We start from the raw sequence: 19345 nt of genomic DNA on the forward strand, positions 1-19345 counted from the left end.
TGTGAAGTGATTACTAATGATATATGATGTGTATGTAATTATTATCCAGAGGCCTTTTCACAGAGGTGGCTTTCTTGAAAGTGTGCATGCTTCAGATGCCTCTGGTCTTACAGTTGTGTAGATACAGAGATTATTTAGCAGAGATGGGTCACTTCTATTAAAATGAAGTGACCCACAGACTTTTGAGTCTTTCTAACATGTCAGTCCATTGTCGACCATCTTTGGAACACTCTCGGGAGGCTATTTCCAGTCATCCCAGTGCAGCTCCTATCTACTTAAATGGAGAAAGACCAACATCTCAAAAACGGTTGGTCAAGATTACGATCAAAGAACATATTTCAAATCAGCTATAAAATCTGACAATAATGGTATCATAAATTGTGATTTTTTTAAAACCTCATATTACGCTAAAAACGCAATTTCCCGGCTTGTATAGCTAATGCGCATGCGTGTTATAGAGTTGATTGACAGGTGACGACTGTATCTAAAAGGTGATTGGCTCTTTTAACTGTAAGGCGGGATTTCTTTCTATATCATTGAGAGCTAGTGCTTCTTGGTTGAGGGTTCCAATTTCTCCTATTCATTTTAATAAGTGGTCCATCTCTGCAAAATAATCTCTGATGTAATTGTAATGCAAATCGAGATGTTTATCTTTGTGGCATAGTGTATGTTAACTGATGCTATGCAGGGACGGAGCTTGCCTTTGTGGGAGTTGGGTACTGGATTAGGTGCAAGTTTACGATATTGGATAAAGCCCATATAAAATAGCTTGCAGAAGTGCAAATAGAAATAATGTCATTAAATAATACCAATATATTCAATGGACCCTTTTGACAGACTGTGATGACACATTTCTGCCTTATTTAGCAGCGTAAATCTATATGCTTATTTATATTTGCAGTATTTTATTATTTAGTGTAAACACTTTGTATCATATTACCCTGGAATTAGTTTTAAAAAGGGAAGTAGGTGGGCCGGTGGCCCTGTTGGCCCAAAGTGGCCATTTATACTTTGAACCGGCCCTGCAAGGTTGCATGGCATCCACTGCATCCATTTAAGCTCTATGATAGATGCTTTGGTTTGGGATACTTTGCACAGGAGTGAATTACACTGGCACATTTTTGCAATTTCCACAGCTGCAATTAACTATGATTCTCAACCCAACACTTCAGACCAACAAATCAAATCGCAATCAATGGACCCTACTTTTTAGTTTATGGTAAAATATGAAATTATATATATATATATATATATATATATATATATATATATATATACTTGTGATGGAGTTTGTAGTGTAGATGAAAGGAGTCACATGTCACTGAGGGGGATGAAAATAGCTGCAGTCTCTGTCAGAACAGTTTAGTGCATTTCCGTTCATATATTGTCCTCTCTAAGTAAACAGACTTCACTGCTGTCTACACACTTGCGGTTGTGTGAGAACAGCTGTGTGAACAGATACAGACAATTAACTTTCTTGGCAAACAAGCAGCCAAGTCACTCTGATCATGATACATCTACGTTCAAAGGAGATGTGCTTATTATTAAAATCATCTAAAGTATTTAGGTGGCATATTGAAACTAGAGTTTCTGAAATGCACTTGTATCACACCATTTTTATTTTATTTTAGTCTACTAGAGATGTCGTGTGTTTAAAACTCATCACTGCTTTTAGATGCTCAGGTAACTGTTTTCTCAGGCTCTCACTAAGTCACTAACAAAGTCACATTCTGAAAATTCAACATTTAATTACATCAATCGACAAACAAGCTTACAGTCTCAATTTAAAATGTTAACATTCATTTTAAAACACTTGAATAATTTGAAAATATGGTCTCTATTCTTTAGGAATTCCTTAGTTTAAAATGATACACTACAATTTCATATTTAGCATTTAAAGCACGGGGGAAAAAAGACAAGAAAATGGATTTCACTTAGAGGTTACTGCTGGCATGTATGAAAATACTTTTTTTTTATTTGCTTCCTTTTGACAGTTATCAGGTGTAAGGGGAACTTTCAGACACTGGAAAGTAATCTTAATCCCCATCTTAACCCTCAAAGTAATAATTTATTTACGGTTTCTTGCTTTTAACATTTAAGACATGTAGATAGGAAAGTGAAGGAAAAGAAGGGATGGGGACGTGACACAGGCAGGATTTGAACCTGCATCCCTGTGAAAATAAAATGATCAAAATATTGAAATTATCATTTCTTAAAAACATAATTCATAGCAATGAGCGAAAGTTATACACACATGTAAACAATATTGTTTATGCAAATGAATAACCAGATTCAACCCTGCACAAGTTTTCTCATACTTGTACATCACAATTTGGCAGACATTTTAGTTCTTTGTCATTAGGTCATGTATGTTTGTCCTAATTTAACCCCCAATAGTCTGACATACTCAAAAACATATATTTTGTTGAACATAGGTCTTGTGTTTTTAGATACAAAGATGAATGAGAAAACAGAATCTATCGGTGAGAACAGACAGTGAAAAAATAAATATACGCTTTAAATAAACCTTGAACAGAATCAATCCAGGGAAAATCAGCTACTATACAGTTTTTCAACATGTATTATTCCTCTTTATGAATTGAACTGTTTCCTGTTTTCAGGGAAGCATAGCTCAAAGACGTTTCAGGAGATATGGGACTTAAGTCATGATATTTCTGTTGCAGTCATAAGACAGTCTTCTCTTAGCATTTGCAGCTAACTGCTGGTTGGATATTGGGAGATTTGGAGAAAACCTGGCACTGGTCTTCACTTGAACTGCCACACATTCCTGGGGTAAAGAAGAAAGATGATTGTGTGGTTATATTATTGAATATACAGTATATTCTTCACTTAACTCCGTGTACATGCCAAGCCCAATTATGATCAATTTAATGTAAATTTAAAGTTAATGTGAATTCATATCGATATTGTATTACAAGCTACCAAGAACGGTGAAGTGTTTGATGCAGCAAACATTTCTAAAAAGTCACAGTGTGATGATCAGTATTGAGGAAGTTTTCTTTTCACAATATATTATTGCAATGGATTCATATTTCTCCACTGCCACATTACAGCATACTCACAGAACTGGGACGTCCCAAATGCAAAGACTGAAGGAGAAGTTTACAGGACAGAGACTCTGCCCTCTTATATTTCACACCAATCATCCTGTCCAGATCCTGGAGGCCGTCAAGTAAGCTCTGCTCCCTTATTGCCAAAGCAAAATTATTAACATGGAACTGTACACCATTAATATAGAAGAAAAGCAAATTACACCTTTATTGCATGTGTAGTAATCAAACAAAGCGTTGTTTTTACAATTTCAGTCATGGATAACAAGAGGATGAAATGCAGAATTTCATGGAATATTTCTGTATGTCAAAACAACAGTTGGGCCATTGTAAACCAAGTTTTATCTGATGCAATGGAGTAATCTCGTGTATTACCGAAAGGTGGCAATAGAGGATTAATCTATTGGTTCAATGACATAAAGCCTTTTAAAAAATAACACAAATATTCTTTAAATAAAGTAATCATTAGTGCATTACAACTGTACATAATGGACCATTTTCCACATATCAGAATTTGGAATGCTGAAGTAAATTACAGCGGGGTAAACTTCTATAAAAGGTCAATGGAAACCACGGCAAATGTTATTTTTGCATTCCCATTTTCTACAATAGCAAAAGAAAAAATCCACTATTATGTTTCTTTGACTTTCCAAAAGAAGAACCAGAGAGTGGTGGATTACTGCAGTCAGAAAAGAGAAAGATGTCACATTTACTGTCACTCCGTCAGCATCCGTATTTGAAACCCCATCGCAGCATTGTCAGTCTGTGTAAAGGGTCCATTGATTCTGAATGCTACGTACCTAGGCTTGCCTGTATTGCTGTTTTTAGATGGTCCTTGCAGAAGCTGTTTTAGTGTAGGAATGTAATCAGGATCTTGACAGGAAGGCTTTTCTAAGGGAAAGGCTTCTTGAAACACACTTGACTACATTTACACACACACACACACACACACACACACAAATGCAAAAGATCATCACAACATTAACAGTGATAAAAAAAAAAAATGGTTTCCACCATTCAAATTTTAGTTAACATTCAAAGTTCTTAAATTTGAAGATATATTGTTATGAAATATAACAAGCAAATAATTAGTGTTTAATGATGATGAGCAGACCAAGATGTCACTTTAGTAGTCCCTCTGTTTTCAAAGTCATTCAATCAATTCCTAAGAACTGAGGGTACAGTATATGATAGTTATAATTATGATTCCATAGCATAAACCCATACCACATCACAAAGAGGAGAGAGGGTTTGCTTTTCCACAGTTAAAGGCCACCACTGACCACCAGGCACTATCTTCTGCTCCACAGTCTTCTGGCTGAAGGCAGTCCACGTGCTCTCTGTTTGCTGGAATGACTGGACTACCGTCCAATCAGATGTCCAGGATGTAGGTTCATTTGCATGAGTGGAACTTGAAAGTTCCCCTAAGAGGAGATAGTTCATGTAAATCTTTAAGGTTTCATTTCCTTAGCTCTCATCCAAGACCATAAGGTGTTTTGATAATGCAAACATGTTCTGCTTTATGTGGTGGGAAGGTTTTACAAACACCAATGGACACAAGCAATAACTGACAGGTGGGAAAACTCTGAAAATAGAATGCCTAAGGAATAAAATGTAGTCCAGGTTCAATGTCGATTGTGGAAAGGTAGGTTATATGGTTTCCACAAATAACTGGTCATATGAAATAAATCTACATGCATGACCTAATTTTAAAACTGGTAAAAAATTGGATAAACCAGTTTGTGTTGACTACCTGTGTCACGTTTTTCAGTTTTCTAGAGAACAGGGTTAATCTTGCAGATTAAGATTAAACAATGGCTGCCAAAAATGGAATTCAATCCAAAAGATTATTCTGAATAAGTGTTTGTTTTTGACCAGAAATTACAGGGAGAATATATACAGTACTTAATGAATATATAATGCTGTGTTTGTCCTCTGTTTTGATCAGGTTATTCCCTCTAGACTCTCTGCTTATGTACTGGGAAGGTTGGCCTCCCCTCATGTCCCAATGGCCTAGCTTTTGCATGTCTTATTTAATGCTGCCTCTTGCCTTGGGCTAGTACACAGCAACAGGGAGAGAGAGAGAGTGAAAGCGAGGGGGTGAGGGGTTGTTAAGGGTAGAAATTCCAAGCAGTGATTTAAATAATTAATATCTTCACATGAGGTCGGGGGAAGCGAGGGGGTATGCAGGAATCCAGGTCAATCCAGACAGACTATGTAGTACTGGAACACTGGGACTCCATGTTCATCTGCTCACGCTAACCAAAACAAATACATGTTCCTGCTCAAGAAGGGAACTTACAGTAGCCTTTTCTAGCTTCTGTTTTAGGTGACAGAAAGGATTCATAATCTTGCTACTTTCAAGATAGTATCGAAATTGCTGTGGGTACTTACCACTCTTGTAATCCTCTCCAGTAGCCAAGTGTTGGAACCTATCTGTCCAGAGCTGCTCTCCACCTGCCTGCATGAAAGCCCCAAACTCATCCTCATCCGCCTTTTCCTCCTTGCCCACATGAAGAGACTCCTCGCAAGTGGCCACCTTGTCCCTGTCGTCAACTCTTTCTGGCTCTGATTGCAACTCTGAGTTTGTGAGTGGCAGCAAGTCTCCACCTCTAGCCCCCGCCTCCCCCTTGTTTAGTGCTGGGATGGCTGTTGCTATGTCTGCGGTGCTGGTAGGGGCAGGATTAGGTAGGGAGTGAATAGTGGTTACAGTGATACTGGCTGGTGGTGTGCTAAAGCCTCGTGAAGAGGATTTGTCAGACTGCTGAACTTCAAGTTCCCAATGTTCTGTGATTAATTCCTCCCAATGCTGAGGTAAGCACATGGGCGGCTTGCACTTCTTCTCTAAAGTGTTGCTTTCAACTCCCACTAGATTGTGAACTTGCCCTGTGAAGCCCTCCGGCATCATTGTGTCTGGAGTCCCACCTCTTTGTGTTGTGACATCGCCAGCCTCCACAGAATGTTGATTCTCACAGTTCAGTAAGCAATCGTTTGTCCTAGATATTTGATGTTCGTGAATGTTGCTGAACGGGATTTCAGAGGAAGTCTTCATGAGTGTGTGACCTAAGCTTGGCTCTGTACTACAGTTTATTATGGTCTGTTTTACTCTTGGACTATCAAAGGGAGTCTGAGCGGCCTTAGATACTACATATGATCCTTCTAAATTTGGCACATCAGCAACAAAGTTTTTATCTTTGTTTTCTGACTCAATATTCTGATGTTCATTTGAATCAAGGTCAGTTTCACATTTGCTGACCTCAGTGTCTCTTTGTGCATCATCTTTGGCACAGCTGGGTCCTTCACAACTTTCAAAACATTTATAGGATGGACTAATACCCATCCCAGCCTTTATCTGCTCATGTGTATTGGTACATAGTTTAGCAGAAGAGCAGCAGGATTGTGGGTCCGTGCTTTCAGGTGCAACAGTATCCACTGATGTGGGTGAATGAGCCCTTTCGTCTTTGCTCAACTCTGTGACATCTTCCTGACTTTGCTGACTACCTGGAGAGATGGTATTGCTACCTTCCATACTATTCTTTTCTTTCTCACATTGCGTTATTCTGTCTGGCATTGTCTTATGTGATGTTCTGTTAATTGGCTCTAAGGTGACTTCTGAGATTACAGAATTGTTTTGGTCACCATGTCCCGGCTCACGACATTCACTGGGGATGTCCACTTTAGCCATTTTTGCTGAGCCTGCTGTTTTACTGCACTTTCTCCACTTTCTTATGGCCCTTGGCTTGGCCTTGAGAACCCCACCATCATCTGTCCCATCGTGGCTAACCCTTGGTCCCCTGGAGGAACTTCTGACTTCTTCCTTTGTACCCTCCAGAATGACACTATGAGAATGTGGACCAATGACTCTCATCCCCGCCCCTTGGTTTCCAACAGCACAGATGTAGCTGCCTCTTCCCTGGGCCTTGAGAAAGAGACACCGTGTCTGAGTCTGCCTACCACCCCCCTCCGTGCCTTTCAAAGTGGCCACAGTTACAAGAGCACCAAGGCCACCTTGCCTGACACCTGGAGTTCTTGTTGTACTAGTTGTAGTCTCCAGTGTCTGCCCATAGGCACTGCTAATCTGACCTGACCAGCTTTTCTGCCCCAACCTGTTTTCAGGTGGCTGTTGGCATGTGTCCTGTGCCCGAGGTGCAGTAGCAGCCTTTCTTCTAGCTTTGGAGTAGCCGCCACTCATGGCCCATGCTCTGAGGCCTTTAATCAGGGGTATGGCTCCAAATTCAAGGGCACTGGTGAATGAGACATTGGTTCTTCTGCATTCATGCAGTAGCTCCCTATGGGCCATGTCCAGGCAGGGGTGGTTATTGTTATTGTTCTGTTGCAGCATTCTTCTTGGGGAATATTATGAGATGCTGTGGTGGGTAAGAACAGCAATTGGGATGTCAAAATCTCAGAAACCATCTGTTCAGCACAGTTTTAATAATTCAGCCATGGAATATTTTAACAAACTGTATATCCTTATTTAACTGGATATACCTGAAAATTAAAGCTAAATAAAAACAATACAGGTTGAAGATGGATAAAATCAGGGTAATGCTAATCCATCAACTATGTCTGTTTAATTTGATATTAATTGCCTTTTGTCTTTATTCTAGATTTTACTTTAGTTAGATGGCTTAAAAAGCTCTATAATTCAAAATAAGGCCACACAATTTATTTCAGAAGATAACACTTACTCATTATAACCCTATTTTATTTATACAGTTATTTGTATACAGTATGTATGTGTGTATATATATATATATATATATATATATATATATATATATATATATATATATATATATATATGCTGTATCGGCTATACACTCGCATAAATATTAATTTGATAAATATTTTAATATATTTATAATTATAATTATATTATTAAAAATACTTAGTTATAATACTGTATTATATTTTATATATTTGGTCAAGTATTTGATTATATATTTTAGAATATTGTATTATTGTGCAATATAATTATCTATTTTATACTTAAATATTATTTTGTATTCAAAAGAGAATCTTGTATATACAATTATATAGCTACAATTCTTACCAAATGTATAGGCTATATATAGGGGTAGTAATTTTTTTCAAATTTCATTTCGCCTGTCACAAACTCGTATGTCATATGATGAGCAGAGGACACTGCGTTTTGTACACACACACACACACACACACAGAGAGGGAGAGAGAGAGAGAGAGAGAGCGAGCGAGAGAGAGAGAATACGTGATCACATAACTTGCACCAAATCGGGAATCCATTATTAACCAATACTTGCCCAGGCAGATGTATTGTAACCATAACTGAAGGGGAGGGGGTAATTGTCTGCATAAATAATTTTTAAGCTTTTACATGAGAATATCCCTCTTTTTGAATCACAAATAACCCATCTTTCTTTATTTGTATCCTCTTACCTTTACAATGTTTCATCCATTTTCCTCAAGCAGAGGCGATGTCACGAATCTCACAATTCCAGCTGTCGTAGCCTATGTTGTGAAGATGCTGCTGGGCTGAAGAATTTTGCCTTTAACCTTCATGTGAATTTTGGCATCTCTAGAAATTATAATATCCATGACACAACGCTCAGGTTTAAGACAGAATTGCCGAACATAGAGCAGTCTAAATGTTTAGTGTAATCTAATATAGGCTACTCCATGTATATCTCATGTGCCCCGTTAAAGTGAACGTCACGCTACACCTCCGTGTCTCCTGATAGCGCAGGCTTCTTTCACTGGCAACGTAACGCAGAGCCTCCGCAATCTAGTGCGTGCACTCAACTGACCAATCGTCGACCGTGCATAACGCGCGCGCACGCGGATAGTGCTTTTACGCACGAAGAGGACACACAGACACACACACACACACACGCGCGCACTTTTTCATTTAGACATTTATTCAGTGTTGGTGGGCTATTTTTTGATGTCACCCACGTTTTCTTGCACTCTTTCAGTTAGACTGCATTGTTTTAGCCGTGCAAATACATAAATCGCTAAAATGACACATATTGCTACTATACCTATAAAGCAGTAGTGTAGTCTAGGGCATACGCCGTATGCCCACCTATCTTTCTTTGGATTTTGCGTATGCCCACCTGCAATAAGTGATGATACGTATGGCAGTACAACTAGTAGGCTTTTGACCAGGAACATTTTCAATCTAATAACGCGAGGCTGCAGCACCGTTGAGTGAATTGTGTGGTTGTTTATTATTATTATTATTATTATTATTATTATTATTTTAAAAAGTGTGTAGATATGCTCTCTAAACGCGCAGGGAGCTGCGGGAGCGCAACTGATGACAGACAATCTGACTAAGCTGGTCCACCAATCAGAACCTTAATTTCAGACGATTGGATATTTGCTATCCAATCATATTTTCAGTTTCAGTAAGGGGCGGGACATTTCTAGTGTCCAGTGCAGATGCACAAGCATCCCTAGAGTAACCATAATTTGCACTGTAAATTTATTATATATATATATATATATATATATATATATATATATATATATATATATACACTATATTGCCAAAAGTATTCGCTCACCCATCCAAATAATTGAATTCAGGTGTTCCAATCACTTCCATGGCCACAGGTGTATAAAATGAAGCACCTAGGCATGCAGACTGCTTCTACAAACATTTGTGAAAGAATGGGCTGCTCTCAGGAGCTCAGTGAATTCCAACGTGGTACTGTGATAGGATGCCACCTGTGCAACAAGTCCAGTCGTGAAATTTCCTCGCTACTAAATATTCCACAGTCAACTGTCAGTGGTATTATAACAAAGTGGAAGTGATTGGGAATGACAGCAACTCAGCCAGGAAGTGGTAGGCCATGTAAAATGACAGAGCGGGGTCAGCGGATGCTGAGGCGCATAGTGCACAGAGGTCGCCAACTTTCTGCAGAGTCAATCGCTACAGACCTCCAAAGTTCATGTGGCCTTCAGATTAGCTCAAGAACAGTGCATAGAGAGCTTCATAGAATGGGTTTCCATGGCCGAGCAGCTGCATCCAAGCCATACATCACCAAGTGCAATGCAAAGCGTCGGATGCAGTGGTGTAAAGCACGCCGCCACTGGACTCTAGAGCAGTGGAGACGCATTCTCTGGAGTGACGAATAACGCTTCTCCATCTGGCAATCTGATGGACGAGTCTGGATTTGGCGGTTGCCAGGAGAACGGTACTTGTCTGACTGCATTGTGCTAACTGTGAAGTTTGGTGGAGGGGGGATTATGGTGTGGGGTTGTTTTTCAGGAGCTGGGCTTGGCCTCTTAGTTCCAGTGAAAGGAAATCTGAATGCTTCAGCGTACCAAGAGATTTTGGACAATTCCATGCTCCCAAATTTGTGGGAAAAGTTTGGGGATGGCCCCTTCCTGTTCCAACATGACTGCGCACCAGTGCACAAAGCAAGGTCCATAAAGACATGGATGAGCGAGTTTGGTGTGGAAGAACTTGACTGGCCTGCACAGAGTCCTGACCTCAACCCGATAGAGCACCTTTGGGATGAATTAGAGCGAAGACTGCGAGCCAGGCCTTCTCGTCCAACATCAGTGTCTGACCTCACAAATGCGCTTCTGGAAGAATGGTCAAAAATTCCCATAAACACACTCCTAAACCTTGTGGAAAGCCTTCCCAGAAGAGTTGAAGCTGTTATAGCTGCAAAGGGTGGGCCGACGTCATATTGAACCCTATGGATTAAGAATGGGATGTCACTTAAGTTCATATGCGACTAAAGGCAGATGAGCGAATACTTTTGGCAATATAGTGTATATATATATGTATACACACATTTAAATGTAACTTATGCAATTAAACTTTGTGAGAATACTGCATGTTTTTGCACCCGTGCTAGTTTTTGATGCTCTTTGCAGATGCCGGACAACTAAATATAGGCTATCAAATGTCTTTTGTGTGGGTGGTTTACCAGGACATTTTTTTAGGTTACAAACTGGTAATTACAAGGGTATTATGCTATAAGTGTGGTTTATGAGGACATTTCTAGTGTCCCCATAATTCAAATCACTTAAAAAAACATACTAAACTATGTTTTTTTGAAAATGTAAAAATGCAGAAAGTTTTTTGTGAGGGTTAAGTTTAGGAGTTGGGTTAGGGGATACAATCTATAGTTTGTACAGTATAAAAATCCATTGTCTATGGAGAGTCCTCATAAGGATAGCGGCACCAACAAGTTTGTGTGTGAGGGTGTGTGTGGGTGTGTGTGTGTGTGTGTGTGTGTGTGTGTGTTCCTTTTACTGCTGTCGGTGGTGCCTTTTTCCCATGATATCAAATCATTTAAATGTATATTTCTAAGTGCGAAAACAATTTCACTATGCACAGAAAAGCACATTAAAGTACATGCATAAAACAAATAACCATGAATTCTTACGTAGGCTATATGGTAATACAAGATAACGTGTTAATGTGAACATTACTACACTTTCACAGTTTATTGCGTATTATGTATATATTAGTTTATTAATTAGAGTCATTTTCATAGTAGCCTAATGAAAGGAACATTAATAAGACTTATAAATTTAAATACATATTTAACATCGTTACCATGATTTAGTAGTGTACTGTACACCATGCCAGCAAGAAACTTACCCTGATATACATTTTGTATATTAATGTGGGACTATAATTACTAAAATTAAGAAGGTTCTTCATAAGTTCACAGTATGCCCACATCTTCAGACACTACTACACCACAGCTATAAAGACTTTGTTTTGCTAGTCACTTGGAGACCTATGCTTTTCACATTTAATGGGCATCAAGCTTACGTTTTTAGGTAAAAACAAATGCAATATCACAAAATATTGATTGGCTTTTGTTTTATTATTAACAGTTTTTATTGATTCCATTCACAAATTAAATAAACATAACAGAAAATATGGAATCAAATTTTATAAATGAAACCCTTCCCCCTGAACATTGAGTGTCCAATATGTCACACATAAAACTCTGAACCCTCAACCAAAAGTTTTGGATCTTAACACACCACCAAAAAAACATGGGTTGTGTCCCCATATTCTGATTGGCATCGCCAGCAGGTGGGTGTGTCTTTAAGACCAAGCTTATACAATCTAGAGGGGGTCCGATAGAATTGATGTAAAATCTTAAACTGCATAAGGTGCACCCTTGCATCTCTAGATGCTGACTTGATGTTTTTTAGAATCCTAGCCCACACTCCCTCCAATACCAAGTTTAAATCTTTCTCCCATAATCTCTTGAGAGAAGTTGAAGCTCCGTCCCCCAGACTCTGAATTAGCAGGGAGTAATACACTGATGCCTCATGACCTTTTCCAAAAGCAGTAATCACCACTCCCAGAGTATCTGCCGCTTTAGGGGGGTGTACGCTACTCCCAAAAATAGTACAGAGCAGGTGGCGCAGCTGTAAATACCTAAAGAACAGAGATCTGGGAATCCCAAAATGTTGAACCAAATTTTTAAAGGATCTCAACACTCCACTCTCATATAGGTCACGGAGCGTATTAACCTCCCTCACAATCCACTCTGACCAGCAGAAAGGGGACTTATTAATACATAGTTTTGGGTTCAGCCATATGCTCGAGGCTACATTTAAATAAATGTCCGAATTAAACACTCTGGACACTACCATGTCCATACCGAGTGCAAATGCGAGATAACGGGGTGTAACTTAACTTCTCCGGTTAGTTTAGTAGAAAGGCTTTGCAATGGCGAAATAGGGGCAAGAACTTCCTGTTCAATACAAAACTAGAGAGGGGCTCTCTCAGGTGGAAGTGACCAATTAGCCAAATATCTGAGAACAAATGCATAATAATAAAACAAAATCTTGGGAAGGCCTAGCCCACCTTTGTCAATCGGCCTGTGTAACTTACTGAAATGTAATCAGGGACGTTTTCCATTCCAAATGAAGGACTTCGCTATGCTATCACATTGCTTGAAATAAGAGAGGGGGACATCTATAGGGAGAGATTGTAGCAGGTAATTGAATTTTGGAATACAATTCATTTTAATAACATTAACCTTTCCAATCATCGATAAATGTAATGAAGCCCACCTGCCCACATCGCTCGGAAATCTTTTTATTAAAGGGTCAAAATTAACACACTAAATCACACAAATTTGCTGGGAATAAAATACCCAAATACTTAATGCCCTGTTTGGGCCACTGGAAGGCGCCCAGGTGAAAAGCCGTTTCCGGGCAGTACGCTGTCAGAGCCAAAGCTTCAGATTTAGACCAATTCATTCTCTATCCTGAGAACTTGAAAAGGAATAATTCTGTGGAGGCAAGGCATAGATCTAGTGGGGTCGGAGACGAATAATAAAATATCATCTGAGTAAAGCAAATGCTTATGCGCCACACCTCCCGCCACCAACCCTGGAAAATCATCCTCCTTTCTTATCGCGGCTGCTAATGGTTCCAGGGAAAGAAAGAACAATAAAGGGGAAAGAGGGCAGCCCTGCCGGGTGCTACTATCCAGAGTAAAATAATCTGAAATTAATCCATTCGTTTGAACCACCGCTACCGGGTGTCTATAAAGTAACTTAATCCACCCAATAAAAGTATTCCCAAACCCGTACATTTCCAAAATCTTAAAAAGATAATCCCGTTCTACCATATAAAATGCCTTTTCGGCGTCAAGTGAGATGGCAGCGACTGGAGTCTGATCATTCGCCACTGACCACATGATATTGATGAAACGGCTAATATTATCAGAAGAGTCATGGCCCCGAATAAACCCCACCTGATCTATATGTATAAGAGATGTCATAACTTTACATAATCGGTTAGCCAAAATTTTTGACAATATTTTAATGTCTAGTCGTCAGTTTAGGAAGTTCTAAAGGTTCCACAAAGTTTCTAATATCTTCATCAGTAGACGAAGACATGGAACTATAAAGATCAAGATAGAATTCTTTAAAAGCATTATTAATATCAATGGCCGAGGTAAATATTTCACCACCAGCAGATTTCACTGAGGCAATGGTAGAAAAAGACTCTCTCTGTTTTATATTTCTAGCCAGAAGCTTCCCCGCTTTGTCCCCCAACTCAAAGTATGACTGTCTTGCCCTGAATAACCAAAACTCCACCTTCCACAACAAAATAGAATTATATCTGTATTTCAGTCGGGTTAATTCACTGAAGCCATTAGATGATATTCGGCACTTCAGCTCTGCCTTGGCACTTTTAATATTCCCTTCCAATTTCACGAGTTCTCGTGCTTTGGATTTTTTGGTGAATGAGGCATACTGTATGATCTCACCCTTAAGAACAGCCTTAAGTGCCTCCAAAGCCACGCCCACAGAACATACTGAGTTGGTCTCCATATAGACATTGATTTCTTGATTGGCTTTTGTTAAATAATGATTAATGTTAACTAATAATTAATGTGTTATATTGTGCATTTGTGGGGTTGGTTGGCACATTGTTAAAACACTGTTTCAAGAGAGACAACACAGAAAAGAAGAAGTTAATTTTAAATCAAGACAACAGAACTCAACACATTTGTGTTTTATTATTATTATGAGTTATGATTATAAAATAAATTGTTTTATATTAATATGGTTATGTTTATATACATTTTTTGGTTTGGGATTAATATGAACAGTTTTGACTTATATAAACATGTATAATTATGCAAATTGTTACTTATACAAACTTGTATAAATGTACAGTATTTTTCAATCACATAGTAAATGATATGAACTAATTTATCATTGGCTTGGCTTAAACTGTGTTCGTGTTATAATAATAATAAGTATTATTATTATTATAAAATACCTATATTATTTTATTTTATAATTGTGTATAGGTGTCATGATTCACTGTTGTTTGCCTTGTGTTTCTCCCCTGTCATCTGTTCCTCCCGGACTACATTTCCCATAATTCCCTGCTCTCATCACTGCCAGCTGTCCTTGATTGTTTTCACCTGTCTTCTATTAAGTCATTTTCCATTTTGTATATTATGTCCTGTTGTTTGCTTGTTCTTTGTCAGTTGTTATGTGTTTTGACCTCCTGTTTATTGACCCGTTCCCTTCATAGATGTTTTGCTCGTTTCCTGTGTTTTCCCATCGTGGATGTTTCTTGTGTTCCTGTGTTTATCCCGTTATCCTGTACTTTGTTTATTTTATTAAAGACTGTTTCGCTGCACCTAGATCCAGCTCTCGTGACTTCCTTCCTTTCGTTACAGAACAACTGAACGCAAAATGGATCAAGCGGCGTACTTCGTACAACTAAGCCAGGCTGACTTATCAATCAGAGAGTTCTCCCATTTCTTCTCCACCGTTGCCGTCCACACTGGATTTGATGATGATACCCTGAAATCCATCTACCGAATCGGACTAACAACACACCGGTGGAAGGAATTGCTGGAGACCGGAGATTGCACGTGGGAGGAATATGTGAAGCTAATATTAGAGACACTCGCTGCAGAGGATCCTCCTCTCTCAATCCCGGTTACGGCTTCCGAGTCCGCTCCACGTCATGTCATAGCCATGCCTCCGCCTGCTCCGTGCGCTGTCACAGCCACGTCTGAGTCCGCTCCACGCCATGTCACAGCCACGTCTGAGTCCGCTCCACGCCATGTCACAGCCACGTCTGAGTCCGCTCCACGCCATGTCACAGCCACGTCTGAGTCCTCTCCACGCCACGTCACAGCCAGGTCTGAGTCCACTCCACGCCACGTCACAGCAACGTCTGAGTCCGCTCCACGCCACGTCACAGCCACGTCTGAGTCCGCTCCACGCCATTTCACAGCCACGTCTGAGTCCGCTCCACGCCACGTCACAGCCATGTCTGAGTCCGCTCCACGCCACGTCACAGCCACGTCTGAGTCCGCTCCACGCCGTGTCACAGCCACGTCTGAGTCCGCTCCACGCCATGTCACAGCCACGTCTGAGTCCGCTCCACGCCATGTCACAGCCACGTCTTAGTCCGCTCCACGCCATGTCACAGCCACGTCTGAGTCCGCTCCACGCTATGTCACAGCCACGTCTGAGTCCGCTCCACGCCATGTCAAAGCCACGTCTGAGTCTGCTTCACGCCATGTCACAGCCACGTCTGAGTCTGGTCCACGCCATGTCACAGTCAAATCTGAGTCCGCTCCACACCATGTCACATTCACATTTGAGTCGGCTCCACACCATGTCACAGTCCAGCCTTCCGTGACTCTTTGCTCCAAGCATTCCGCAGCCCCGGTCTTGAAGCCCTTCACGGCCCTTGTCTCCAAGTTAAATTATCCGTCACTGATATCGGTGCATAGGGCCACAAAGACCCTTTCCCACAAATTGTCAGTGCCCATGCCTGCCACGGCCAACGAGCCGACGCCCACGCCTGCCACGGCCAACGAGCCGATGCCCACACCTGCCACCAGAGCCAGCGTTGCCAGCCTCGTTCGTCCCAGAGCCCACATTACCTATGTCGGCCTCCCGGAGGAGAAGAAGGAGAAAGGCTTCCGTTTCCAAGTCTCTGCCCATGTACACGACCACAGAGGTCATCTCCACGTTGCTGCCCATGTACACGACCACGGAGATCATTTCCAAGTCTCAGCCCATGTTCACGATCACAGAGGTCATCTCCGAGTCTCTGCCCATGTACACGACCATGGAGGTCGTTTCCAAGTCTCTGCCCATGTACACTACCTCAGAGGTTGTCTCCGAGTCTCTACCCATGTACACGACCAAGGAGGTAGTATCCAAGTCTCTGCCCATGTACACTACCACAGAGGTCGTCACCGAGTCTCTGCCCATGTACACGACCACAGAGGTCATCTCCGATTCTCTGCCTTTGTACACAACCACAGAGGTCAGTTCCAAGTCTCTGTCCATGTTCACGACCACAGAGGTCGTCTCCGAGTCTCTGTCTATGCCCACAACCACAGAGGTCGTTCCCGAGTCTCAGTCCATGACCACAGAAGTCGTTTCAAATTCTCTGTCTATGCCCACGACCACAGAGGTCATACCCGAGTCTCTGTCTATGCCCACGACCACAGAGGTTGTTCCCGAGTCTCAGTCCATGCCCACAACCACAGAGGTCGTACCCGAGTCTCTGTCCATGCCCATGACCACAGAAGTCATCCCCGAATCTCAGTCCATGCCTACGACCACAGAGGTTGCTCCCGAGACTCTGCTCATGTTCACGACCACTGAGGTAATTTCCCAGTCATCCTGGATTCTTGGCCTCGAGCCTCCCATGGCTCCGCCTTCCACGGCTTCGCCCCTCGAGCCTGCCACGGCTTCGCCCCTCGAGTCTGCCATGGCTCTGCCTTCTATGGCTTCACCCCTCGATCCTCCCATGGCTCCACCTTCCACATCTCCTCCCTCCGAGCCTTCCACAGCTCCGAGCCTTCCACGGCTCCACCTTCTATGGCTTCGCCCCCTAAGCCTCCCATGGCTCCACATTCTACAGATTCACTCCTTGAGCCTGCCATGGCTCCGCCTTCTACGGCTCCATCTCTCGAGCCTCCCATAGCTCCGCCTTTCATAGCTCCACTCCTCGAGCCTCCCATGGTTCCGCCTTCCACAGCTTCACCCTTCGAGCCTACTACAGATCCGCCTTCCATGACTCCGCCCTCCGAGTCTTCCACAGCTCAAGTATCTAGTCTGTGGTTGCCACCCAGGCCTCCTGATCCTGTTTCAGCCCTGTGGCCGCCAACCAGGCCTCCTGATCCAGTACATACCCTGAGGTGATCTTCTGGGTCTCCTGGTTGTCCACCTGATCCACTCTGGTATCCTTGGTCTCTTGGCCATCCGCCTGATCTGCTCTGGTCTCCTTGGTCTCCTGGCCGTCCGCCTGATCTGCTCTGGTCTTCTGGGTCTCCTGAATGTTCACCTGATCTGCTCTGGTGTCCTTGGTCTCTCGACCGTCCACCCGATCTGCTCTGGTCTCCCTAGTCTCATGGCTGGCCACCTGATTTGCACGGGTCTCCTTGGTCTCTCGGCCGTCCACCCAATCTGCTCTGGTCTCCTTGGTCTCCTGGCCATCCGCCTGATCTGCTCTGGTCCACTTGGTCTCTCGGCCGTCCACCCGATCTGCTCTGGTCTCCCTGGTCTCATGGCTACCCGCCTGATCTGCACTGGTCTCCTTGGTCTCTCGGCCGTCCACCTGATCTACTCTGTTCTCCCTGGTCTCCCAGCCTTCTGCCTTTTCTGCTCTGGTATCCTTGGTCTCTGGCTCCATCTTGGCCCTGCCTCCCTGACCAGCCTTCCTTGGGCTTCAGGAGCCGCCCATTAGAAGGGGATTCTGTCATGATTTACTGTTGTTTGCCTTGTGTTTCTCCCCTGTCATCTGTTCCTCCCGGACTACATTTCCCATAATTCCCTGCCCTCATCACTGCCAGCTATTCTTGATTGTTTTCACCTGTCTTCCATTAAGTCATTTTCCGTTGTGTATATAATGCCCTGTTGTTTGCTTGTTCTTTGTCAGTTGTTATGTGTTTTGACCTCCTGTTTATTGACCCATTCCCTTCGTAGATTGTTTGCTCGTTTCCTGTGTTTTCCCATCGTGGATGTTTCTTTTGTTCCTGTGATTATCCCGTTATCCTGTACTTTGTTTATTTTATTAAAGACTGTTTTGCTGCACCTAGATCCAGCTCTCGTGACTTCCTTTCTTACGTTACAATAGGTATTAAGTTTGTAAATGGTGTATATGAAGGTTATAAATGATCTATTCTTATTTTGTTCCCATTGTGCCAACCAACCCCACTCACACTCTTTTTGTTAATGATGTTAGCCAGCTTATCTTATCACAAGCTTAATATTACTGATACCTGTCACTACTAACTAAAATGTATATATTTAAAAACTCTTTCTTGATATTATATAACATTTTTAGCACAGGGGATTCATTTTTGTTTTGAAATAGATACAATGAAAGTTGTTTTCATCTTTTAACCTTCAAATGCCCTGAAAAAATCATTTAGATTTAACATTTTTGTGAAACTAATTACACAAAATTACTAGAAATAAACTGTGCACAAACCAACCCCAGTCTCCCCTAATCGTTTCTCTTTTGTAGACAAAACACCTGTAATAATGCTTATGGCATATTTCATGTTTTCACTCTGCAATATCATCTGACTGTTTTAAAATATTTTTTATACGCTTGGCATGCTCAGTATTATGTTGACATCTAGAGGCTGCTGTTGCTGCAGGTTCAGAATTGCATGACAAGCAGAGTGGGCCACAAACTAATGCAAGGCTAGCTGTAACACACAGAGTTTAAAAATTTCCTTACACACCGGTCTGACTTCATTGTTTACTCGTGTATATATACTGTTTTGAGAGAGA

The 19345-nt window shown here is 41.6% G+C and overlaps 1 protein-coding gene across 1 annotated transcript; it reads right to left on the bottom strand.

The window, feature by feature from the left end:
* Positions 1-1675: 1675 nt before the first annotated feature.
* Positions 1676-8803, bottom strand: LOC127417199 (uncharacterized). The gene is made up of 6 exons (XM_051657040.1): positions 8490-8803; positions 5466-7438; positions 4299-4495; positions 3872-3993; positions 3084-3207; positions 1676-2788 (listed from the first exon to the last, which is right to left on the bottom strand). The coding sequence occupies exons 2-6, from the start codon at positions 7411-7413 to the stop codon at positions 2660-2662; spliced, it is 2520 nt and encodes an 839-aa protein (XP_051513000.1). The 5' UTR covers positions 7414-7438; positions 8490-8803; the 3' UTR covers positions 1676-2659.
* Positions 8804-19345: the final 10542 nt, after the last annotated feature.

This window comes from Myxocyprinus asiaticus, chromosome 26 (genome assembly GCF_019703515.2).
Source record: "Myxocyprinus asiaticus isolate MX2 ecotype Aquarium Trade chromosome 26, UBuf_Myxa_2, whole genome shotgun sequence".
NCBI lineage: Eukaryota > Metazoa > Chordata > Actinopteri > Cypriniformes > Catostomidae > Myxocyprinus > Myxocyprinus asiaticus.